The sequence below is a fragment of the Scleropages formosus genome, chromosome 4 (genome assembly GCF_900964775.1).
Source record: "Scleropages formosus chromosome 4, fSclFor1.1, whole genome shotgun sequence".
NCBI classification, from domain to species: domain Eukaryota; kingdom Metazoa; phylum Chordata; class Actinopteri; order Osteoglossiformes; family Osteoglossidae; genus Scleropages; species Scleropages formosus.
The window spans coordinates 29,132,969-29,159,856 of record NC_041809.1 but is presented as its reverse complement, the minus strand read 5'-3'; the positions used below and the strand labels follow the sequence as shown (position 1 = coordinate 29,159,856).

The 26,888-nt window shown below is 44.5% G+C and overlaps 2 protein-coding genes across 3 annotated transcripts; one reads left to right on the top strand and one right to left on the bottom strand.

The window, feature by feature from the left end:
• Positions 1-225: 225 nt before the first annotated feature.
• On the bottom strand, positions 226-10,069 carry ppm1nb (protein phosphatase, Mg2+/Mn2+ dependent, 1Nb (putative)). Of its 2 annotated transcripts, none has more exons than XM_018752057.2 (6): positions 9,402-10,069; positions 7,658-8,229; positions 2,973-3,090; positions 2,401-2,515; positions 2,223-2,294; positions 226-1,621 (listed from the first exon to the last, which is right to left on the bottom strand). In XM_018752057.2, exons 1-6 carry the CDS (start codon positions 9,793-9,795, stop codon positions 1,348-1,350), a joined length of 1,545 nt encoding a protein of 514 aa, XP_018607573.1. In that variant the 5' UTR covers positions 9,796-10,069; the 3' UTR covers positions 226-1,347. The 2 variants fall into 2 exon arrangements, with proteins under 2 accessions (XP_018607573.1, XP_018607574.1); XM_018752058.2 differs by having other exon boundaries at positions 1,522-1,621; positions 2,237-2,294.
• Positions 10,070-13,828: 3,759 nt separating this feature from the next.
• On the top strand, positions 13,829-23,244 carry LOC108934276 (reticulon-1-A-like). Its single transcript, XM_018751862.2, has 7 exons — positions 13,829-13,918; positions 17,390-17,597; positions 19,190-19,328; positions 19,469-19,538; positions 20,165-20,211; positions 21,848-21,906; positions 22,787-23,244. Exons 1-7 carry the CDS (start codon positions 13,906-13,908, stop codon positions 22,857-22,859), a joined length of 609 nt encoding a protein of 202 aa, XP_018607378.1. The 5' UTR covers positions 13,829-13,905; the 3' UTR covers positions 22,860-23,244.
• Positions 23,245-26,888: the final 3,644 nt, after the last annotated feature.

Here is a 26,888-nt window from a genome sequence, read left to right as displayed (position 1 = left end):
TTGCTCTTGAATTCTGTCACAACTTTATTTCGCCAATTTTCACTTCATGGAGATCAGAAAAATTAAAATGTTCATATTCCACATAGCAGTGATTTGAATGAACCCTCACAGTAAACAGCTGGTAGTGTGGAGCTTCGCGCTGCTGCCTTTTGGACCTGAAGGTTGCAGTCCAGTTGTGGGACTCTTGAGAAAGGTACTTACTCTGAATTGCTCCAGTAAAAATCATCCAGCTGTATAAAGGGGTAAATAGTAGTAATTGGCTTTGGAGAAAAGTGTCAGCTCAGTGAATAAGGAGGATAAACAGACTGGTGTTGGGTAAATTCAGTGCCGGCACATGGTGAGCTTGTAAAGGACATGGAAGTAAATATGAGGGTGGAAAGGTGTTAAAACTTCGAATGAAATATGTTGCTGGTTTGTCTTTTTGGGTCATTCCTGTGAAAATGTGGTTGCCTTCAGCACCACATGGATCTTGAGAAGTGGACCTCAGGCTTGTTTAGGTTTCTCTTTAGGCTATTGTGGTTGTCCAGCTATAAATAAACACATGGACTTTATGTGATTTCAGTGTGTGTGGAGTATAGGTGAATGATAAGTTACTGATGCTGTGACGCTGCTGTTTTGTCTTATTCCCTCTCATTTGAACGGTGCCTGGTTCTTATGCATATAATACACATAAAGCATCGTAAAACACCAGAGTTAATATACAGAACACCATTTTTGAATATTTGCACATCATTTGGGTTACACTACACAACAACAGAGTAAGGCAGCAATGTACAGGACATACTGAGCATCAAAATCAAAGACATGACAAAACATGAGGTTATGCTTCTGGTTTCAGTGAGTTCCCCTTAGGTACATTAAACAAACAAAGATACAAATAAATATATGTGACTGGGAGTATCTGCATGACCAGTATATGTACAGACACATGTCATACACATGTACATATGTTCAGTGGATACACTGAGAGACAGAGAGGTTCACCACCCTCCTCTGTCCTGGCCCTCAAATTTCCCTCTCCAATTTTTCTCTGCTACACTGTATAAATACAGTATATTTATGTAAATATTTGCAAACATATTCAAAATGTAGCAATATGGTATTTGATATCAGATTTCCTCCATTAAAGTTGGTTTGGGGAAAGGGCAAAACAATGGCAGTGTGACCAGCTTAAGCAAAATGTGATGATAAAAATTAAGCAGCGCATCTTATACATCGTGCACAATGATGTCCCCCTCCGAGGATGATTACTAAACATCCCAATCGTTCTCCCGGAATCTTGGATACGCGGCTTCCGAGGCACAGCAAACTAAAATAAATAAAGCTGATGTCTTCAGGTGATATTTGTTACATGTTTAAGGTGTGCAGACTAAAGTAAATATGAGTGGCAATGTTTTTGATACGTTTTGATTTGTTTGTAGCTTTTTGCTGGTTGTTTGGTCTTCGTGCCACAGACTGTGGCAGGTGCCTGGTGGCTCTGACCAGGTCACTCTTCCATTGGGATCCTGAGGCTGAAAGGAGGCCTTTCCCCTCTCCTCTGCTCTGCTCTCCTCTCCTCTCCTCTCCTCTCCTCTCCATCGCACTGCATGTGTCAGTGCAGAAAAGTCGAGCTCCCGCTTTCCTGAAATAAGGGACACGTTTCATTACATGAATTCATTTAGTGGACACTTTTCTTGGAAGCAACTGACAATGTTAATCTACCTACACAGTTATTTACCCATTTATACAGATGGGTAATTTTACGGGAGCAATTTAGGGGAAGTATCATGCTCGAAGGTACAACAGCCTGAGGTGAGATTCAAACCTACAACCTTTGCGGCCAAAGGCAGCTGCTCTAAGCTCTATGTTAAATCAGTATACAAATACTGGCCCCAGGGGCATGATTCTTCTACCATCTAAGGTCTTTTATCTTCACACACACAAAAAAAGAATTGATTATTGAGAAAAATGACAATAATCCTTACTTAGTGTTAGTGTTAAGTAAGTTTACACATCTTTACTGCCCAGAAATATTTTCTGGGGACTTAGAAGGCATCGAAAACAATTTTATTTTTTTATTTTTTATTTTTTTTGCATTTCGTTCAATTTACATTTACAAGCAACATCTGAAACAAATTCTTTGCATTTATTACGTCATAAACAGAATTGCAAATAAACACTAATTTGATTGTGCGTTTATTTATTACAGTTGCTGAATAAAACGGTAAAATGTTGGCCATTACCGTAGAGTGCTTACCGTCTGAGGTCTGTTTGCTTCTTTCTGCTTGTAATATGCAGATATTATGCAGTTTCTCCTGCAAGACACGTGCGAACCGCGCTGTCACACCTCTTTTTCACGGCTTCTGACGTCATTTCTTCCCCACATCCCGCGCGACTCTCGCGAGACCCGCGGTCACTCACTTGCTGGTGATGTCGCCCCCTGGTGGCAGCCCTGGAATGGTCGCTGACGCCAGACAGTTGAGCACAAACAGCAGGTCGGGCTCTTGGCCTCTGGCTCGCTGATCCTCAAAGATGTCTGTTTGCAGCAGTCAAAAAGGGAGAAAAAAAAAAAATGTTAGCGTTAATGCAAGCACAAATACAAATACAGAACTGAAAATAAAGCAACTGTCCAAAGATTTTTTTTTTAATTGATAGAAAAATCAAAACTTATGAACGTCCAAATATTTTCATGTATCTTCATCAGTCGATCAGGTGCGATACCGCTGAACTACAGCCACGACACATTGGAAGATGTTTTTATCTGAAACGTGCAGTTTCTATTTAAAGGACATGCTGTTTACAGATCATCCAATAAGAGCTCAGGCAACGTTTCATCTAATACGTCATCTTTGGCCTGGCAGCGGCGGGGGGTGCTTTGTGACATAACACAATAAAGATCCTTCCGCCAGGAGGGAGATTTTCAGCAATCCAGGACACCGCCAATGACGGCGAATGTGCGGCAGCGTCGGGACTCTCTGTCCGTCGCTCCCTACCTGCCACTTTGCTCTCAATCAGGTCCTCCAGCTCAGCCTCCTGCTGCAGGGCTGCAGGTGACACTTTGGGAGCCCCAGGGAAGCAGATGAGGATGACGGTGATGTTGTCGAGGCTGCCCTGTACGGGATCGACGTAACCACAAAGATTGGTTCTCAATTTGTCATTGATATCTCACACACACACATTGTCTGAACTGCTTGTCCTATACAGGGTCACGGGGAGCCAGAGCCTAACCCGGCAACACAGGGCATAGGGCTGGAGGGTGAGGGGACACACCCAGGACAGGACACCAGTCCATCACAAGGCACCCCAAGCATGACTCAAACCCCAGACTCACCAGAGAGCAGGATGAGGTCCAACCCACTGCGCCACCACACACCCATCATTGATATCATTTTATTTCTAAATGCAGGGGTGATTATTTTTTATTCCTGTATTTTTGCCATTAAGTTATTCTTAATCAAACATATTTCTCTTTTTATTATGAGGGTCACATGGCAGCTTAGTGGGTGCAGATGTCTTCTGTGTTGTGAGGTCCAGTCCAGTCCCAGCTTTTTCTGCTCAGTGTTTGCGCATCAATCCTAAATCTGCAATTCCTCAAGGTGCTCTGGCTTTCTATCATTCGAAAGGCGTGATTTCAGGGCACTGATAATTCCACGCTGCCGTTAGTCTGTGGATGTGTGCTAGCGAGAGCTCAGTGAGGGAATGGCCTCCAGTCTGTGCTGAACCCGGCGCTTCCTGGGATCCTAATTCACACCAACTCTATAGGGATGCATGGTTTGTGAAAATTAATTAATTACTTATTGTTTGTTCCAGGGCCTGATCATTCTTTTACTCATTTGTTTAATGTTTTTTTTTGTTGTTGTTGTTGTTCTCTGCTTGTACAAATACTACATAATTGGACCAACAAGGCTTTATTTTTGTCAATTTTCAGAGTTTTAATGGCTCGTTTTGATGCAACATGTCCGAAAAGAGGTTTGTTGCAAATATCAGCATTCTGTTTCAAACACACACCTGTGACAAAGAGTTCAAATCACAGGTTATGCTTTGACATGTTTATTTAGTTATCCTTAATTAGGGTAGTAGAGATGCTTGGACAGACTATGCCACCTGCAGGGAAATGTGTTGTGAACAGTCTCTCACTGCAAGAATTACATTAAGGTTTGACTCATGATGTAATTAACTGTAAAAAGTCCATAAACTGAAATTTCCATTTTTTCTGCGGTTATTGCTGGCGGCTCCCAGCACCTGGACTATGCATTTATACATGGGTTCAAATTTTCAGATATTCATTCTGGGTCGAATTTGCATGTTCTTTGTGTGTTCATGACTTTTTGCTTTTTCTGTTCCAGTTTCCTCCTACAGTCCAAAAGACATGTGTTTCAGGCGAACTGGTGACTCTAAATTTCCCACAATTTCCCTACTGTTTGACTTTGCCCAAAAATTCATCGCAGCCAGGAGTCAGACTGTTGGTCGAACTGAAATCATCCTTGTCACTGGAATTATTTTCTGACAAGTAACAATGTTCCTTGATGTGCAAATTTACTAACAAATCTATTAGTGACTGGAGAAAAAAAAAAATTAAAATCCATTAGAAAGTCAGACTAAAAGATGCAGGTCAAAAATAGACACGAAATACCGTCTTCCTGCAATGGAGGAATTAATCCGCCCTTGTTAATTGTAATTATGTTATCGCCAGAGTTAAGCCCAACATCTGTGCAGATTTACTTATGAAATCAAATTTCCATGAGAGCAACAGTTTAGCAAAAGAGCAGTATGGTACTTCTATGAAATAACATGTCAGGATAATAAATTGAGGAAAATTGTTGATTTTTTTTCAATTTGCCATTTTAATAATAAATATATGTTTTTTATCTGTTTCGTACACCGCCCTCCCCCACTCCACCCCAAGCCTGGACTTCATACTATGCCCTCCCTCACCTTATCTCTGTAAAATAAAAATGAGGTCAGTTTCCATATTAGATCTCAACTCCAAAAAACACTGCTAATTTTTTTTTTTTTTTTTTTTTTTTTTTAAAAACATATTTTATCTCTGATTTTCGATTCAGTTTTTAAGTCTTTAAAATCTGCTTTGTACCAGCATGCACAGGGAGCCTAACATAGGTGCCTCACATTTAAATGCAAGTGTTCATCACTTTTCACATAAACTCATGCTACTGTTTCGTGGTAGGGGTCTCTGTAAATCACGTCCAAAAACTGGCAATAATCTGGAAGACATCTGGTAGAAGCTACTCGTACATTTACAGCAGGCATCATCTTCTTTCCTTCATTTATCAACACAGCAGGATCCCTGTGACATGTAAAATGGATGCTGGGAGTTCAGTTTAGGTCCAGTCAGTGTGGCTGTCACTATTAATCCCCTGCAGGGCTGAGGGCTCCTAGTGGCTCCTAGCAGCTCCTAGGAACTTCTAGCGGCTCCTAGCAACTTCTAGTGACTTCTAGCGGATCCTAGCGATTTCTAGCGGATCCTAGCGATTTCTAGCAGATACTAGCGGGTCCTAGCGGCTCTTTGTGGGTCCTACAGGCTCCTAGCAGCTTCTAGCGGTTCCTAGCAACTCCTTGCAGCTTCTAGCAGCTCCTAGCGACTTCTAGCAACTCTTAGCAGCTCCTAGCAGCTCCTTGCGACTTCTAGTGGATCCTAGCAGATCCTAACGGGTCCTAGCGGCTCTTTGCGGGTCCTTGCGGGTCCTAGCATCTCTTAGTGACTTCTAGCAGGTCCTACAGGCTCCTAGCGGCTCCTAGTGGCTCCTAGTGTCTGCTAGCGGTTCCTAGCAACTCCTTGCAGCTTCTAGTGGCTCCTAGTGTCTCCTAGCGGTTCCTAGCAACTCCTTGCAGCTTCTAGTGGCTCCTAGCGACTTTTAGCGGCTCTTAGCGGCTCCTAGCAGCTCCTAGCGACTTCTAGTGGATCCTAGCAGATCCTAGCGGGTCCTAGCAGCTCTTTGCGGTTCCTAGCAACTCCTAGCGACTTCTACCGGCTCTTAGCAGCTCCTAGCAGCTCCTAGCGACTTCTAGCGGCTCCTAGCAGCTGCTAGTGGCTGCTAACTTCACAGTTGCTTTCGAAGTGCCACAGAAAACCTCCATTAACACCTAAAGAGTTTTTTTTAACATGTCATTGCACATTGTCACATATAACTTCCTGTTACATGTGTAATCCCTAACAAAGACATGGAGTGCTGCGCTCTTTCTTGCTATCCTTGCTATCTCTTCAGCTGTGCCATTAGTTGCTGAAGCAGCTAGCAGTGTAGTGGTTTGAGCTTCTGCCTTTGGACCCAAAGTTGCTGGTTTGAGTCTCAGCTTCAGCTGTAGTACCCTTGAGCAAGATACCTACCCTAAAGGGCTCCAGTAAAAATTACTCAGATGTATAAATGAGTTAATAATTGTAAGTAGCTTAACATTGTATATCACTTTGGAGGAAAGCGTTAGCTCAATGAATAAGTGTGTCATAATAATAAAAAAGCATCAGTAGTAACTGTAATATTTCAATAAGAGAACATTTCCTGAAACAATACTTTCTGCATTTACACAGACTAGGTAAATACTAACTGCTTCCTCTCCTCTTTTCCAGCTCAGCGGTCCGCCTTTAATCTGGTCATTGTTTGTACCTGAGCACAGTTAACCGTTGACCCACGATAAAGAGTGTCAGCGTGTGGCCGGCTAATGGGCTGCCCGCCACAGGCAAAAACCCCTCTTTCCTTTCAACAACACCATCCTGTACCTTGCATAGTGGCAGCGCAGTAAAAAGCTCTACTCTGCATCTGAGTGCACGCGCAGCGCTTTTCTCGTGCGCCGTACAAGAGCAAAGTGACGGAGATGGAACGGCACAAAGACGGAGACAGCAGGCCGTGCCGCGGTGCCGCTCCCCCTTAGGTGGCTGCATTTGTCACTCTCTGTCTCATCTGGGGTCTGGGCTCCTGAGCCCCTGAGCCCTCGGGCTTGGCTGCCTCGCTGCTGGCCTCAAATAGCTTCTTGCGCACTCTGTGTCCACATGTTCAGGGACCGATGAAGCTTCAGCAGATCATGGGCTGCTCACCAGCGTGATCTCTCAAACCAGCCTTACCCCATGATCTATATCAAGGCACGCGAACCCGGAACCAACCAGCCGTTGATTTCTGGTATATGAGTGTATAAACAGCGAGACAGACTGAAAGAACAAATAATTTTCATTCATTTTCACATTCAGTGCATCTGCCTCTTTGCTTTTAGTAAATCAGCAAACATTATAGACGGAATGGATCCTTAGAACAAGCAGAAAATGTAAAAAAAATTGACACTTTAGGTGCATTGCTCAGGACTGGAGTAAGTGAACAAAAGTAGTGCAGTATAAACATATTATAATACACACACACACTTGCTGAACTGCTTGTCCCATACAGGGTTATGGGGAACCAGAGCCTACTCGGGGCATAAGGCCGGAGAGAGAGGGGACACACCCAGGACAGGACACCAGTCCATTGCAAGGCACCCCAAGCAGGACTTGAACTGCAGACCCACCCGAGAGCAGGACCCGGTCCAACCCACTGCGCCACCACAGCTCTGGTCCATGTTATAATACATATTATAATATTATCACTGCAAAGGAAACACAGACACATTGACTCTTTCAATGATACATTATATCTACTGAGGCAGAGCACTTATCAATTCATTAATTTAACATACTGACCTTGTAAAGGCAGAGGTCAACAACCTGGGTGCAAACTTCGCTCAGATCTGTGCACACCTGAAGGCGGTTTCGCACAAAGGAACAGAGCTCCTCGCTGCCGATCATGTCCCACACACCATCGCAAGCCAAAAGTAGGAACTCGTCAGCAGGCGAGCGCTCCACCTCGTAGATATCCGGATCTGGTGACACCATCTGTTCCGTTGGCACCCGCCATTCAGCCTCCTTGTAGCTGAAGTCGCCCAGCGCCCGGGAGACTGCCAGCGAGCCGTTGATGCGCTGCAGGGTGACGGTGCCCCCGGCGTTCTGGATGCGCTCCATCTCATGTGGGTTGAAGGGCTTGTGGTCCTCAGTTTGCACGTAGACGCGGCCATCGCGGCAGAGCACAGCCCGGGAGTCACCGCAGTTGGCAATGTAGAGACGGTGCGGTGAGATCATGGCTGCCACCACGGTGGAGCCGCCACGGTCCCATCCCTCGCTTCGGGCCATGGCATGCATGTGTCGATCAATGCTGAAGAAGCCTTCCCGAATCCCTTCCTTCACTTGCTCCTTGTTCTCCACTCGCTTAATAGCTCCTGGATGGAGGCAACGCATAATTAAGGAATGCAATCCAACCTTAATTTGTGTAGCGTCAACAGGCGACAGCAGGTGGCACGGTGTTTAAAGCAGCTGCCTTTAGATTTGGAGGTTAAGGGTTTAAATTCCCATTTCTGCTGTAGTACCCCTGAAAAAAGTGCTTTTCCTGAATTACTCTGGTAAAAAATAGCACAGGTATATGAATAATAACTAAGTTGCTTTGGAGAAAGGCATCAGGTAAGTCTGAACCGCTTGTATCATAGGGGGGGGTTTGCAGGGAGCCAGAGCCTAACCCGGCAACACAGGGCGTAAGGGACACACCCAGGACAGGACGCCAGTCCATCACAAGACACCCCAAACAGGGCTCGAACCCAAACCCACCAGAGAGCAGGACCCGGTCCAGCCCACTGTGCCACCGCATCCCCTATGCATCAAGTAAGTGCATAAGTAAAGTTACCCAGCTGTAAAAATGGTTAAATTATTGTAAGTAGCTTAATATCGCAAGTTGCTTTGGAGAAAAGCATCAACTAAATGAATAAATGTAAATGTAAATGCGTCTTTAAGCTCTTTTATGAATGAGCGCTGATGAGCGAAAAATTGTTCTCATGCAACGGCTCCTCGGTGACACCATATTGCGATGATGTGACATTTAATAGGAAAGCAAAGTAAAAAAAAGAAAGGCTTTGAGAAACGGAGCTTCTGCACCGCTGAGTGTTCCGCAGCGTTTGGTCAAAGAGTAAATGCGTTTATTAGTCGCTGCCTTGACCCTGTTTGGTTATTGCTTTTTTAGGTCATAAAATTACATGTAAGATGTGTTTTTTCCCAGTAGGAAATGGCATGGTTTTTTTTTTTTTTTTCTTCCATTCGACAGTCTTCCCAGAATAATCCCGATGCGAATGTAAAAGCAAATTAATCTTTCGTAAATTACTTCGCAAAAAGTTGTCCTGAAATGTCTCGAGGCTGAACCGAGTATATATTAACGCTAAAACATATGGGATCGCACAAATTCTTGATATCGCGCATGTTCACCGAGCACATTTGCAACGATTTATGCGTACACGTGCAACATATATTCGAAGTAAAACGATTAAAAAATGTTAACTTTCCGCCCAAAACCGCCGGCTGAAAATGTGCCTGTTTAACCCTCGTGAGAGTAGCAGACATGTGTCACCTGTGGCCATTATGTGGTCCAGCAGGTTCCTGGCACAGTAGTGTGCCACGGTGTTCCCAGCGTGCCCATCGTACACCGCAAAGAAGCCCCAGGCATCCAACTCTGCGCCCATCTCCGGAATGCAGTTGTGGGCATCCTCCATATTGGCCCGCCAGCCTTGTACGCTGGCCAGCGCGTATGCGATGCCCCACTTGGACCATCCTTGCTCGGTGTGCTTCTCCAAGATGGGCCTCTCCAGGTAGGGGCTGGGTATCGCACCTTCTTCCACTGCCTCCCCCTCCTCGCCCACCACTCTGGACCCTTTGAAGAAAGAGGAGACCATCTTCTCCGTCCCCTTCACCAGCTGCCGGACAAAGGCCGGAACCTCGACGTTGCCTTTCCTGGCCGTTCTCATCCCCGCGCGCGGTTTCCTCCTCCTGACGCTCGGCAGGCCCGGCTCCTCTCTGCGCTGCCGCTCTCAGCGGCGAAGGACCTCGAAACGGGATTTATCGGAAGACCAATATAGGGCAGCTGTGGCAGCGCGCTGGATTCAGTCCAAAATGGCTCACATCCACCTCTCGCTGCCGCTCTCCTGCTGGCGTCCTTGCGGGATGCTTCCGAAAAGCTTCATCGACCTGCATTTGTCTCTCTCCTGTCCTCCGTAGTCCGGCGTCTCTCTCTTTCTCCCACAGCCTATGTGTATTTCCCTCTCTCACCAGCTTTGCTGGCCTTGATATTTCCCTGCCTGAGCTGTGATTGGCTGGGCTGTTTCTGTGCACGCGCACCCTGACGTGATCTTCCCCTCCTCCTCCTCCTCCTCCTCCTCATCGTCCTCCTCTGCCACTCTCGCTCCCCTCCCCTTTTCGCTCCCTTAGTTAATCTCCGCCACCGATGAGTTTGGATTACCGGCGATCCACCCTGGGGATTACAAGCATGTCGGCATTTCACAATAGCCTGAGATTAGCAAAGGGTAGAGAGGCAATAGGTCCATTTTGCGAAATCGTGCTGTGTCTGATACGTACCTGCACGCTTCTAGAGCGCAGCCACTGCCGCGCTCAAGCTTTACGGCCTTGCTGCCCATACGCGCATCTCAGCGTCAGACATGATTGTGCTGTTGATATGTGAACCCATATAAGTAGCAACACATTGATAGTTTATTACTGAAGAAAAATCAATGCGACAGAATAGTCCACGCAAAAACCTATATAAAGTACCCACACACAGACACACACACACACACACACACTGTATGAAACCGCTTGTCCTGAGGGGGGTCATGGCAAACCGGAGCCTAACCCGGCAACACAGGGCGCAAGGCTAGAGGGGGAGGGGACACACCCAGGATGGGACGCCAGTCCATCTATATAAAGTACCTAAAATCATAATAACACAACTCATATTGTATTGACTGGCCCAAATCTATAGTGATTGGGATTTTTTTGACAGTGTTGGAGAGTGGTGGCCAATCTGAGCTTCCTTAAGACCACCTGACCCAGTTAGTCCCTCAGCATGGTGCACTAAACCGGCTACTAGAGTTGTCCTCTTCCTGTCATGATGTCCCCTGTAAATCTGTCATCGGTAATTTTGTACAGGTCCACAGTTCTGAAACCTGACAGCCCACACTGCACCACCACTGCCTCATCACAAAGGCAAGAACTTCTCATACAACATCTTTTCACTGGATTATACACACACACACCATCTGAAACCCCTTGTCCTGAGGGGGGGGTCACGGTGAACCAGGCAACAGAGGGCGCAAGACCGGAGGGGGAGGGGACACCCCCAAGACGGGATGCCACTCCATCCCAAGGCACCCCAAACGGGACTCGAACCCCAGACCCACCAGAGAGCAGGACCCGGTCCAACCCACTGCCCCCCCCCCCCCAACAAATACATTGCAGTTTAAAATGAACAAGATTACGTTTTAAACATGCAACCTGTTTTTGTTTTGGTGTTGCTGTTTTCTTCCTGAGTCTGCCATCAGGAAATAGCATCAAAATATTGCACCATATCATTAACATTAAAAAGCCTGCCAATAAAATTATAGTAGGAACAGCAGTCTTCAAAGACGTGGGTGTCAAGATGTTAGACATTCAGATGGTCAGCGCTACTAAGCATTTTTTGGCTTAACAGCACAACAGACCTGTCAAACAGGTAAAAAAAAAAAACCTTTGTCTAGACATTGAAAACATATTGTGAAGGCCACTAAACAAAATAGCATACTAATAATACTATTTCCTTTTGTCCTGCTCCTTGGATGAGATGTACCTATGTGACCTGGGACATCAGGTTAACACCCATCTACAATTTAGTTATGAGTTGTAAATCGACCTAAAAGTCTTTTTTCATCTCGAATGTCCAGGAAGGGGGTTCAGCCGTTGCAACTCGGACCCCCGGAGGTTTTTTTCTTTTTCCCTTGACTTTCATTTGCGGGTTTTTTTTGTTCCTTTCTTCTGTCGCCAGTAGGCATACTTACTGCTTTAATAAATGCATGGGTAATGTATTACTCTAGTATACAGTCAACTGTCTTATTTGTTTCTTTATCTTATCACTTTGTTCAGCGCTCTGTGTCATTGTGTGAGAAGTACATTGAATTGTGCTATATTGATACAATATGATATATCTGATATTAATATATATGCCATATGATATTCTATATATAATATTAATTGAATTGAATTCTTGGTACATTATTATTATCATTGTTGTTGTTGTTGTTAAATTGATATATATTATATTGTGTGTGTGTGTGTGTGTGTGTGTGTGTGTGTGTATTGTAATATGAAGGATTTCTCGCAGTCAAAGGGCATAAAATAGATTATAATATTAGACACAATGGAAGGGAATTTGGTCATGCAGATTAAGAAAGGCATAAGGCAGCTGTCCCCATATTTTCCATAAACAGGTTTTGTGATATGTCATTCATTCATTCATTCATTCATTCATTCATTCATGCATGCATTCGTTTTCAGCAATAATTTGTCCAATCCAGGGTCATGATGGTCCCAAACATGTCCTGGAAGCAAAGGGCATGAAGCAGGGCACAGTGTATACAGCATACCAGTCCATTACAGGGCAATCATGCTCAGAGAAACACTAAAGGAAACCAATATAAATATGAGGTGAACAAAAAAAAAAACTCAGCAATAATAAGCAAACCCTACTAGCCTTGCACACTGTGACTCCAGGATAGGATCCGGACCATTAACTTGGATAGTGGCTATTGACAGTGATTGAATGTGTGAGCAATACAGCAATTTTTATTGCAAATAGCCTGAAATATTTTGGTGTTACTGCCATGCACAATACTTTTTATTTTAGTATTGTAATGAGAATTAATGGTAAATCAAATGATGGTAATTCGATAACCTTTTAATTTGCCTAGTGGGGTGATTCCATGGAATAAATGAACCCCGTTATGTGCGGGACAGTCTGAATGAGTCTTCATTTTAGTAGTTAACAAAACTAAATAATACATTCAGGTTGTTTGCAGAAATTCATATGACTCATAAAATATGGTATTGTATATCATTATGGACATTATATAAAAATAACTTCAGCAGAGTTAGACAACAACTGTAATCTTCTTATAACTATTGCTCCAAAGTTCTACAAATGGCACATTATATATAGATATAAGGAAGCAGCTGCATTAGAAATATTTGTAAGCAATCACACATGCATCATCTGAAACCGCTTGTCCCATGCGGGGTTGCGGGGAGCCGGAGTCTAACCCGGCAACGCAGGGCATGAGGGGAGGGGACACACCCAGGACAGGACGCCAGTCCATCACAAGGCACCCCAAGTGGGATTCGAACCCCAGACCCACAGGAGAGCAGGACCTGGCCAAACCCACTGCGCCCCCCTATTGTAAGCAATTGGTGTAGGATTTATAAATGTTGGTTCACTTCAGTTGTTTAAAGCTCTGACTATATGGGTTCACAACGTGCAAATACAGGTTTGTGAAGGATTTCTCAAATATCATAAATAATATTGCCTACTTTAGCTATTATAATGTAATAGTAACAATACACACATACAGGCTGAAACCACTTGTCCCGAGCGGGGTCGCGGTGAGCCGGAGCCTAACCCGGCAAAACGGGGCGCAAGGCCGGAGGGGGAGGGGACACACCCAGGGCGGGACGCCAGTCCATCACAAGGCACCCCAAGCAGGTTTCGAACCCCAGACCCACCGGAGAGCGGGACCCGGCCAAACCCACTGAGTCACCGCACCCCCCATAGTAATAATATATATTTTGAAATAATTTTTACAGCTGCAAATGCACCGGTCTTTCGGACCTTTAAGCTCCTTCAGCACGTTCGAATGAATCTTTTCCTCAGTGCGTGAAAGTGTGAGAGAGCGGGAGAGTAAGTGAGAGAGTGTGTAAGTCATTGCGTGTAAAGATATATATAGACCAACCAGCCTCTATAGCGCTGACAGGGCAGCAGCAGCCAAAAACAGCTCAGTGGGCCTGGAGAGAGCAAGGGAGGCAACGAGAGGCGCTTCACTGAGGAAGCTGCGAAAATGGCCAGCAAAGGTGAGACCCATCTGAACGCAGACTAACATGACTAACTAGCAGATGCATCAGGCCGCGCTCCAACGCACACTCGTCAGCTACTCTAGGGGTCATGAGCAGGTGAAGGTACCATCGCAAGACCGGTGTAGGAAGGCCGGCGCAAAGTTGAGACCGGGCCGATGTCCGCCGGACGTCTTCGGGGGGACGGCCGAGTCTAGAGGCCGGTGGACTCGCTCCTTGGATGGACTCTTCGACTTTTCCTCTTGCGGGATTTACAGAGCTTCTGCGTGTGTTGACCTTGCGCCTGAAGCCACGTTGGGCGAGCTTTTAATATCGCCTTAATTTGTCTTAATTTGTTATTGGATCTGCTGATAACGCTCGCGAACCGGATCGGGTTTTGGCGGGTTGTGAAGCTAGAATTAGTTAATTGAACAGCGTCGGGGCTGCAAAGCGTAGGGACTGTTTTTCGGACTGGGAAAGAGTCCATAGACTTAATTTTAAGCAGACCGTCACCTGCCTGAGATTTGCACCTGCGATAGTGAGTGTCAGCACAGCTATAGTCTCTGCTGTCCTGGTATGGAAGTGTGGATCGACAGTATCGCTGCGTTTATCTGCTTTCTTCACACACAGGCGAAAAGCAGCGTTGCTTCTATGCATAAATGAAAAATTATTTTATGAGTACCGTTTATAGATGCGCTTTTAGATTCTGAACACTGCTCATTACCATTCTGAGCAGTTCGGAATAGCAGAAATTATAAATACAGCGTATATCCTTTTAGGATGTAGACATCAGGGTCGCAGAGTCAAAGGGTGCGAGTGCTATTTATGTGTTTATGCAGTACTGCCTGTGGGTGTGATGGTTGGTTTACGAACGCTTGACTCAGCCGCTCCAAAATATACGCGCGATTAATCTGCGACTGACGTTGCGGGACAAAGTGAGAGGGCGCCAGATGCCAGATGTGCCACAATAAAAATCCATATCAACAGGAGCGTGTGAAAAATTGCGTACTCTAGTTACGCAGCGGGTTGAACCGGGTCCTGCTCTCCGGTGGGTCTGGGGTTCGAGTCCCGCTTGGGTTGCCTTGCGATGGACTGGCGTCCCGTCCTGGGTGTGTCCCCTCCTGCCTTACGCCCTGTGTTGCCGGGTTAGGGTCCGGCTCCCTGCGACCCTGAATGGGACAAGTGGTTCAGACAATGTGTGTGTGGTTAGTTAAGCTCTGATGTAAAATTATCCTGAGTCGAGGCAGAGTAGGTGGCCATACTGCTAAGAGGAAGAGGTTGCTCAGCTGCCAGCTCAAGGTAATGAACTATTTACAGTTTCATTACTTTTCCACTTTAAAAAAAGAAACCTGAAAATAATTCCAAAATGTGTTAATGTAACTCACAGTTCTTTCAGGCGGAGCCTCTAAGCGCTGCTTTTGCAATGCAGGGGACAATAGGAGTTTCTCAAGACACTTTCTGAGAGTGCTGGCTGGCAACAGAGTCGCGGCAAAAGTCTACTTTAGAGCTTAATGGATACTTAACTTACAGGGTGTGTTAAAAAATAATGAACACAGTATAAAAGGAACTTGAATATTGAAATAATGAAATAATAATGAGGGCAGCTACAAAGATGAGTTATGAGCTTCAGTTTTCTGGTATCTATGGTAGATTGGAAATTACCACTGGAAACTGGACAGAGTGCAAAAATGCATACCTGTATTTAGGAGCACAAATCTGAGCAGCTGAAAGCCTCATTAGTCATCCTTTACTCTGCCTATGGCATCACAAATTTAGGTTCGGAGAAAACAAAAGATGTTTTCGGTCGGCACGGTGGCACAGAGAGCAGCGCTGCCGTCTCACAGCTCCTGGGTGGTGTGAGAGAACATGGGTTTGATCCCCGCTCAGCCTGTGTGGAGTCTGCATGTTCTCTCCGTGTCTGCATGGGTTTCCTCTAGGTGCTCTGGTTTCCTCCCACAGTCCAAAAACATGCTGTTCAGGTTCACCTGTAGTGTGTCAGTGACAGAGTGTGTGCGTTCCACTGATGTATGTATGAGTGACCCAGTGTAAGTAGAGTATCTAGTAGTGTAAATCACTGCAGTGAATAAGGTGTGTGGGCTCATAACACTACATAGAGTTCAATGGAAGTTGCTTTGGAGAAAAGCGTCTGCTAAATATGTAAATGTCCATCCTGGTCTGTTTGCTGGCAATTGTTGAATGTGGTGGTGAAAGTAGAATAGTTTGGCCAGTGATCTCACAGGAAGCATTAAGGGTGAAGAAAGAGGTCAAGGAATGCAAAAGCATTCAGGTAGGCAGGTATACCCTACGGTGCAAATGTTATTTCCTCTAAATGTCCAAATATTGCAGGAGAATAATGCTCCCATACACACTGGTAGACGGGTTTAAGAGGTTTCAGTAACTCCAGAATGAAGTGAAACACCTTCCATGGCCTCCCTGATATGAGTATCACTGAAACTTTACTGGAATTTCTGTAGAACAGAGTAGATGGGATTATCGCTCTCTTCACCCCTCAAAGACTGGATGGCTTTCTTTGCTGAATCGGGTCCTTAGTCCTCGACCGATTGTCGTTCTGGACTTGGCTGGACTGAAATTGTTCTGAAGACAAAATTCAGGCTCTGCTATTTACTGGTCACTTGATATCCTCATATTGTTCAGTGTTTCCATTGATTCCTTTGGGTCCACCACTGAAAAGATGCTGAAGGACTGGAAAAGAGCGCAAAGAACCAACACCAGCAACCGCAAGGTCTTACTGGCATGTTATGATGATATGCAGTCCTTAGTTTGTCAGTACAGCCCTCAGCAGATAGAGCAAAGGTGACCCTTGTGAGCAAGGTATTTCTTATGAATTGCCTCTTAATATCATGCAGTAAAAATGATTTAATGTGACTGAGGAGTACATGAAGGAACAGACTGGGGGCAGGGAGGAGAACTGCTAGTGAGGACTGTCAGCAGGTGCTTCATAGCAGCCCGGTTCAGTGTCTGGGTCTCTGTCCACTCCTCTGTGCCCCACCCCCCCTGGCCTCCTATCCTTATCTATATTAAGCCTGTCCTGAATTTCTCCAGTTCTTCCTTCCATCAACAGCAGCGGCGGCTTTAAAGTAGACGGGAAGGCAGCGTTCTTCCCGCTTATGTACAGTCTTTGCGAATGAAAAGAGGCTACATCGATCTACGAATTTATTGCGAAACGTTTTGAAATGAATCGGTATATTACATATTGCGGTCAGGCCAAGATTGTCTCCGTTTGCTTCGTTCCTTTCTGAACCCCTCTGCAGCTTTTTGCCCGTATTCTCGTTTTTCACGGATACGACGTGAACGGGGGATCTTTTCCATTCCCTTCTATCGCACCTTCTGTCCCGCCCTTTACGTTTCGATCCGAATACCTCGCAGGAACTCTCAGGCTCTGTATTTAAGCGCTCCCCACCCACTGTTCTGATCTCCTGTCCGAATGATGCTCGTTCAACCTGTCGCCTTTGGTGTGGACTACTTTTGCAGCTATGGACCTCATCTACTGGAAGGAACTGGAGAAGACCGGCATTGTGTTCACCGGGCTGGTAATAAGTCTGCTCTGCATGTTCCAGTTCACCGCCATCTCCGTTTGGTCCAACTTCTGCTTGGCCATCATGTGCTTCACCTTCCCCGTGCGCCTCCTCTACAAGGCCGTGGAGCTCCTACGCAGGAAAAATGTGGAACACCCCTTCAAGTGAGTGGTGCAGACAGCCCGCTTATTCACCCAGACATCTTTATTCAAGCGACACGGTTATTCAAGGAAACTTACAGATAAGCAGAGAAGAAAAGCAAAGCTACGACGTCCTGTCCGTTTATACATCAGAATATTCTTAGTTGAGCAGCCTAGGGTACGTACCATGATCCAGGGTACAACGGCAGGACTGTGATTCAGACTGGGCATCATCACACTGAAAAGCAACTGCCGCAACCGCCACACAACCTGTTGCCCCGTTTCTACGACATTTAAACGTTCTGCGTATCCATTTGATACGTATCCTGATGGCTATTGTCCTATTCACAGCAATTAAGAATTTAATATGCCCATAAATCCTGCACATTCACCATGTCGGGCTTTTTACGGTCAACAAATATACACGGTGGTTTCTGCAAACGAATTAATTATATTACAGATACTTTTTTCTAGTGTACTATGGCATTAATTTCTGTTTAAATAAAACCCAGTGGGGTATTTGACAAGAAGTGTTGGACGCATTTTACAACAATGATATTGTTACCTTTTACTGTAGTCAAGTAGTAAAATGTGTTGCTGTCTCAAAGCGAATAACAATGTCATTGTTTTGAAATGTGTGAATTATTACGCTCGTAAATTATCCCAGGCCCCATGTGTTTATGAGGACAAACTCTGTTAACTTACGTTTAAAGGGTTTCGGAACTACATGGCCACAAAATGCATATGATGGATAACATGGGCAGTACGGTGGCATAGCAAGTAGTGCTGCTGTCTCAGGGTGCCTGGGTGGTGTGTGAGAATGTGGGTTCGACCCCTTCTAAGTCTGTGTGGAGCTTGCACGTTCTCCCTGTGTCCGTGTGGGTTTCCTCTGGGTGCTCTGGTTTCCTCCCACAGTCCAAAGACATGCTGTTCAGGTTCACCCACAGGACAGGGAGAGTGTGTTCCACTGATGTATGGATGAGTGACCCAGTGTAAGTAGTGTATCTAGCAGTGTAAATCACCCTGGTAAATAAGGTGTGTGGGCTGATTATGCTACACAGAGTTGCTTTAGAGAAAAGCATCTACTAAATAAATGTAAACTACACTGAGTGGGTGAACAAAAGGAAATGGTTTAATGGTAAAGACAACTAGTGCACAACCCACATTCTGCACATGCAATATCTTGCATTGCAGTTATAGATCTTGATAGATGAATATCACCTCTTGCTTGCTTTTGTTTCTTCAGAAATATGAAGAGCTTGATTTGTTCAAAAGACTTTAAGGTGCTCGCAAACTGTGTTTTAATGCTATGCGAACATTGTTATGCAAGCATTGTTGCGATGAGGTTACTAGAATGCAAATAATTTAAAACAGTAATTATTAATACATTTGATATTTCAGCTGATAAAAATATTACTAAAAGCCCTATTATTAAAAATATGTTTTTCAGTTGTATCAAATATATGTTTATACTATTAAAAGTGTTTTTTTTTCTCAATATTTCCAAGTACTAAGTATCAAATTGGCCACAGGTTGTCACTTTTAAAATACTACTGTATTTCGAACGCAAATAGAAAGTGGCGTTTGACCTAAATCTGTCTCTCTGTTTTAATTAGATCATACTTGGAACGAGATCTCAGCCTCACTGACGAACAGACCGTGTACTATGTGGAGCGAATTGTTCTGCTCACTGCCTCCGCAGTCATGGAAATTAAGCATTTGCTGTTTGTTGGAAGTATTTTTGACTCCATCAAGGTATGAACGCGCTTACGTTTTTCAAGTCCTTTAAAATATGTGATTATTTCGTATGATCGGGAAGACATCCGGTATAAGTACAATGAATACTCACTTTTTTATTTCCTTTTTCGATTTTTGTCATTTTTTTTGGTTGTAAGTTCATAGTGCTGCTGTACCTGCTGACGTATGTTGGAGCCCAGTGCAACGGTCTGACTCTGGTGATTGCAGGTGAGACTCTGCCAGTGAAATGTACCTGCAATCAAATCGGTTGCTGGTGTATTTAGATGACATCTAACTTTCCTTCGGTCCTCGTAATGACAGCGCATTTGCTCCACGCTGCATTCAGAGCTTCACTTCGCAAATTGTTGGCACTGGTTCCACGTTTTGCTCAGATTCTTTCAGAACTGAGCAACATTTACAACTTTACTTTATGGTCAGTGAACAGAGGTCGCAAACCCAGACCAACCCTGTTGAACAGATAAAATAAAGGTAAATGAAAATGGTTTCAAGGACAGAGAAATATTCTTTGATTTGACTTCTTAATAAGGGGGCATGGTGGGTTTGACCGGGTCCTGCTCTCCTGTGGGTCTGGGGTTCCAGTCCTGCTTGGGGTGCCTTGTGATGGACTAGCGTCCCGTCCTGGGTGTGTCCCTTCCCCCTCCAGCCTTGCCCCCTGTGGTGCTGGGTTAGGCTCCAGCTCCCAGTGACCCTGCACAAGACAAGCAGTTTCAGACTCTGTCTGTGTGTGTGTGTGTGTGTGTGTGTGTGTGTGTGTGTGTGTGTGAGAGAGAGAGAGAGAGAGACTTCTTAATATCAAGTGAGTTATTTTAACTTTTTCCATGGTCTACGTCTAGGTCTGATTTCTGTCTTCTCCCTCCCACTCTTCTACAAGCGGCAAGAGGTAATATTATTACCTTGTGTCACATTCACGTTGCAACCATGGAAAGCACACAAAAAAGTGAAAGAGATGGCTAAACAGTTTAATGGTATGGAGGACAGATTTTTATTTGAAATCTGAGAACATCTACAATCTAACAGTTTAGAGAGGCATTCTGGATCGCACATGTGGTTTTTCCTCTGTCACTCCTCCGCTTTGTCAACTCAAATTACTGACTGTCTGTAGTGGCTTAAATATTGTAATCTAACAGTAAGGCGAGACCAGTAAAGTATACGACAATTCACTCACCGGACACTTTATTAGGTACAGCTGTACAACTGCTCGTTAACCCAAATATCTAATCAGCCAATCACATGGCAGCATCTCAATGCATTTAAGCATGTAGACATGAGCAAGACAATCTGCTGAAGTTCAAACTGAGCATCAAAGTGGGGAAGAAAGGTGATTTAAGTGACTTTGAACGTGGCATGGTTGTTGGTGCCAGATGGGCTGGTCTGAGTATTTCAGAAACTGCTGAGCTACCAGGATTTTCGCACACAACCATCCCTAGGGTTTACAGAGAATGGTCAGAAAAAGAGGAAATATCCAGTGAGCGGCAGTTCTGTGGGCAAAAATGCCTTGTTGATGCCAGAGGTCAGAGGAGACTGGCCAGACAGGTTCGAGCTGATAGAAAGGCAACAGTACCCCAAATAACCACTCGTTACAACCGAGGTATGCAGAAGAGCATCTCTGAATGCGCAACACATCGAACCTTGAAGCAGATGGGCTACAGCAGCAGAAGACCACACCGGGTGCCACTCCTGTCAGCTAAGAACAGGAAACTGAGGCTACAATTCGCACGTGCTCACCAAAATTGGACAATAGAAGGTTGGAAAAACGTTGCCTGGTCTGATGAGTCTCGATTTCTGCTGCGACATTCAGGTGGTAGGGTCAGAATTTGGCGTAAACTACATGAAATCATGGATTCATCCTGCCTTGTATCAACGGTTCAGGCTGGTGGTGGTGGTGTAATGGTGTGGGAGATATTTTCTTGGCACACTTTGGGCCCCTTAGTACCAATTGAGCATCATTGAAATGCCACAGCTTACCTGAGTATTGTTGCTGACCATGTCCATCCCTTTATCACCACATCAAATCATCTCAAACTGGTTTCTTGAATATGACAATGAGTTCATTATACTCAAATGGCCTCCACAGTCAGCAGAATTCAATCCAATAGAGCACCTTTGGGATGTGGTGGAACGGGAGATTCGCATCATGGATGTGCAGCCGACAACTTGCAGCAACTGCGTGATGCTATCATGTCAATATGGACCAAAATCTCTGAGAAATGTTCCCAGCACCTTGTTGAATCTATGCCACGAAGAATTAAGGCAGTTTTGAAGCAAAAGGGGGTCCAACCGGGTACTAGCAAGGTGTACCTAATAAAGTGGCCAGTGAGTGTATATTGGAAATGAGACGGTCAAAAATTTAAATAAGAAAGCTAGATCTGATTTGTGACTTCCAGTTTTCTCTGTACATGGAGGCTGAAAACCAGTCGCCTGGCGCGCCACATATTTTTTGTGCTGAAGTGCTTTCCCACAAATTTACTGTATAAAGCTGGTAAATCTAGACACTCACACTTCTCTCTCCACAACAGGAGAGGATAAATAAATTAGTGAGAATGGTGCAGACCCGTGTGAAGACGACGAAAGAAATGTAAGTACGGTGTGATCCGTGTGAGTATCGGTGTCACGAACACAAGAAAACCGACGTTGAGAAGAGCGCAAGCGCAACATTTATTCACGAGCAGGGAGTGCAAATAGTGCTCATCGGTTCGTGGGAGAGCGAAGTTGTGCGCGGGGCCTCTCTGGAATACACTGATGAAGTGATGGGCAGCAGGTGTGCGGTATTCTGCTGGGTCATTCATTGTGAGGACCTCTGGTGGTCACCTGTGGAACTGCTCCCAGGGGTCCTGAAAAATTACCTCAATGTGTTCCTACTTTGTATATACAGTATTTTGTAACTATAGAGTGTAGGTGATACATGTACCTTTAATGTACCAAATGACTTCTAAGAATGTGTGGGAGGGGGGGACTGAATAATTCTGAAGGTTTTTTTTAAAAAATATAATCTACACACCTGTGATAAACTTCAGCATAGAAGCAGGAAATTCCTTGAAATACCTTGGGTTTAATTATACATTTATGGGGGGCAATAAGAAGTTGGCAGCTTTGAAGGAGAGTGTAAGAAATGCCAGAAGTCTGAGAGCTGGTACATTTAAGAACAAAGATAACTGAATAATTATTAATCAAAATGGGTAAAGTGGTAGTGATGAGTAAAACTAGTACTGGAATTATACGAAAACCAATTAAATTTGAAATTTCAATTGTGCATTATAATTAATTTGACAATGATGTATACTGTGAATATTTACTGCAAAATTAACGCGTAGTCGTATTAATAGTAATTTGTTGCATCAGTAAATTAATATTAATGTATATTTTTAAAAAGTTGCTGTATTAAAAAGTTGTGCAAAAAGCTGAGATGCACAATAAATTCTTTTTTTCCCTCTTTTTTTTTTTTTTTTTTTTTCCAGAACCCAAAGGGCCAAACAGACCGCAACCCCACCACCCACCTCTGCAGCCAAAGTCAAAGCCAAAGCCAAATGAAGAGGGGAAAGGAGATGCGAGGGCAGGCATTAAAGGCTTTCACTCATGTCTTAACTAACGGTGATCTCTTGGGGGACTAAAGAAAGAGAAAGAAAGTTCTTGGGGTTGAGACAGAAGTGGAGAATCACGTTGATTTGGAATTAGGCACAAGTAGGGAGGTGCGGGTTCGGAGTGATTGCTTTACAAAAATGGGTTATGATAGGAGCAACATATTAAAAAAAACTCAACGGTATCTTGCTCCTAATTTTACTATGTATGAAATTGGCTTTTTTTTTTTTTTTTTTTTTTTTTTTTTTTTTTAAATTAGAAAGAAGACATACAATCAAATACTGGAACACTTTTATATTGTATTTGGAAAAATACAACAACATATCACATTTTCAAATAATGACTAAGCCATTCATTAATCATAGTTTCAGTCTAAAGGGTAAAAGGATTTTTTTTTTTCCCGTTTTGTACTTCTTAACCACTCGTATTTCAGGGTGTAAACAAGTGTATGTTCAAAAAGCTTGTAAGTGCTGAGATGCCAAGAGAACCCTGGATCTGGATGCAAGTGTTTCATAATAAATGAAAAAAAAAAAAAATTTAGATTTTCTTAATTATAAGCATTTCTGTAATATAAAAAACATTTAATTAGTTGCAAACGAAGGGGGTGCGGTGGCGCAGTGGGTGGGACTGGGTCCTGCTCTCCGGTGGGTCTGGGGTTCGAGTCCTGCTGGGGGTACCTTGCGATAGACTGGCGTCCCGTCCTGGGTGTGTCCCCTCCCCCTCCGGCCTCACGCCCTGTGTCGCCGGGTAGGCTCCGGTTCCCTGCGACCCTGTATGGGACAAGCGGTTCTGGAAATGTGTGTGGTTGCAAATGTATGTTTTTTTTTTTTAACTCATGACCGCATTGGATTTTTTATGAAATCAACTGTATGCATATGCACCTCTTTTATTCAAAGGATTATTAATTAATTACCTGGTTGTCTGGAGTACAAACTATGTTGATCAGGGCTTATCCCAGGCCCTGGCTTAGACCTAGTAAAGATCACAAAGAATTCCATTTGTTAAATACCTGTGAAAATCTACTTTAGCCTAGTTTCCGTAATATCTTTAAAAATATATAGATTTATTTCCATTTTCATCAACTGCTTATCCAGTGCAGGGCCATGGTGCTCTGGAGTCAATCGCAGAAACATAGCGTGTGACTCAGGGTGCACTCCGGACGGGACACCAGTCCATCAGAAGGCAATCTCTCACACTCATGCGCTGACACATACGCTCACTATGTGTAATTTAGTGTCATCAGTCCACCAGAAACGCACACCTTCGGATTGTGGGAGAAAAGTGGAGCACCCATACAAACATGAACCCGCTCCTGGACTCAAAGCTCAGGAGCTGTACTGCCATGAGTGGCGCAATGGGTTGGACCAGGTCCTGCTCTCCTGTGGGTCTGGGGTTCGAGTCCTGCTTGGGGTACCTTGTGATGGACTGGTGTCCCATCCTGGGTGTGTCCCCTTCCGTTATGCCCTGCATTGCCAGATTAGGCTCTGGCTCCCCGTGACCCCGTATGGGACAAGCAGTTCAGACAACGTGTGTGTGATTACAGCCTTAGGGTGTCCTGACACTGGAATCCATACATGTGAACATACTACTTGTGTGATAATTCCATACAAACTGCAAACGGTAAAATCTTAAAGCAGTTTGAATTTTAATGATACATTCTTATAAATTTTTTTTTGTTACTTTAAGTTGATATTATCCATGATGTCAGAATGCTCCTTCCACAGAAACACATTCCAGCTCCTGTGTTTCTCAGTCTGTTGCCTCCGATCTCAGAGGGCTGCAGTTACTCCCCCCGCCCCCAGTCTCTTTAGTCTCTCCAGTCTAGACAGCTCAGTGTGGTGTATGTATTTACTCATACTGGAAGAGAAAGAAAATACATGTAAGATCAAACTGTTCTGTTAATATGCTGCTAATTGTGTCACTCCCTGGAATAACTGTAAATCAAGTGTGCCTGTGTATAAATAATTGAAAACAATTACTAATAGTGGGTTTGTCTGGGGCCTGCTCTCTGGCAGGGTTGGGGTTCGAGTCCTGCTTGGGGTGCCTTGCGATGGACTGGCGTCCTGTCCTGGGTGTGTCCCCTCCCCCTCCAGCCTTGCGCCCTGTGTTGCCGGGTTAGGCTCTGGCTCGCCATGACCCTGCTTGAGCCAAGCGGTTTTAACCTGTGTGTGTGTACCTGTACTAATAGCGTTTGCTCGCCAAATAGACAATAACTTGTCACGACTGTAGTATGCAGTACCACAGACTAACTATAGAGTACCAATAATAAAGATGGTGATGTGCCAATTGTTGAATATGATAATATGCTGCTACATATTCATGTACTGTATGCGGGGAGCATAACATCAATAGAGACGCAGTTGCGCTATTTGTCCAGCAGGTGACGAACCTCATGATAAGAGCCCGTAACTATAATAAGAGCGCTGTCGTTCAAGTAGTGTGTCATTCTTCATTGACATTTATGTCACAGAGTAAAACCAAGTACATCTACAGCTTCTAGCATTTTGAAGTAATCTGTGACATTTCTCAGCAGATACGATTGTGATTAATCATCCAAGTCGATGCTGGCTGTTTTGTCCGTGTTCTACCTGTATTCAGTGAAGGTACAATTCCGCAAAGTGGCACGTTTCTTCATTTCTAAATATTTATATATCTAGATGTTTCTCGTGTTGCTTTAAGCCCAAAGCATGGGGAGCTGATAATTTAGAGGTTAGAGCTACTGCCTTTGGGTCTGAAGGTTGCTGATTTGAAACACCCCTGCTATATTGCCCTTGAGCAAGGCACTTACCCTAAATTACTCCAGTGAAATCACCCAGCTGTGTAAATGGGGAAATAGTTGTAAGTTGCTTTGGAGAAAAGCTTCACTTAACAGGGGACAAAATAAGTATGTCTGCAATGATGCAGAAAATATATGCCCAAGGCTTGAGGGCTTTACCATATAAAATGCCTTGATTTTAATTCTTTAATGTAAAAACTGACAGGCCTTTATGTGTGTGGTCCTGGGTTTAAGGTGAGCTTGGATGGCCTTTCAATGGCTTTCAGGACCTGTCAAGTGAGAGCTACAGGGCAGTAATGATTTCAGGTGTGTTGCGCTACCTTTCTTGGGGACACCAGTGACAGATTCCCACATCTTTGTGTCCATCACCACACTCAGGCTCACACGCCGCATATGCTACAGTGCTTTGTTTGCATTTAATACGCTTATTCGTGATGAACAGCTGTTCTGCTGAGTGAAAACAAGTGTTTCACAGCAGGAGACAGAGGCGCAGACGCTGTTAGCGATCACCACGTTACCCACAGGAAACTGGTGAGACACCCCTTGCACACTCTGTGTCACACTGCACACCACGGACTAGTGCTGCTGTCTCACAGTGCCTGGGTGGTGCGAGAGGACATGGGTTTGATCCCCACTCAGTCTGTGTGGAGTTTGCATGTTCTCCCCGAGTGCTCTGGTTTCCTCCCACAGTCCAAAGACATGCTGTTCGGGTTCCCCTATAGTGTGTGAGTGACAGAGAGAATGTGATCCAGTGATGTATGGATGAGTAACCCAGTGTAAGTTGTTATCTAGCAGTGTAAGTCACCGCAGTGAATAAGGTGTGTGGGCTGATAACACTACATAGCATCCATTGTAAGTCGCTTTGGAGAAAAGTGTCTGTTAAATAAATAAATATAAAAAAAAGGCACCCCACTATGGCACTTGTCGACTAATGGAGCAGCTCTCGTTCACAAAACGGGAACCATGTGTACTTCAGTAGAAGAGACAAAAAGGACACGCAGTAAGCGCTACTGTAGCGCTCCCCCTGGCGGTGGTGTGCAATGTCTGCACACTGCGCTCAAGTCCGGACTCGTTTGAAATAAATAGTTACAGAATAACCAGTCAGCACATTGCATAAAAAGGAAATATTTGTATATTCCAAAGCTCAGCAGAATAAGAATAAACGCACAGTACATGTATTAGATGTCTCTGTCTCTCACACGTTT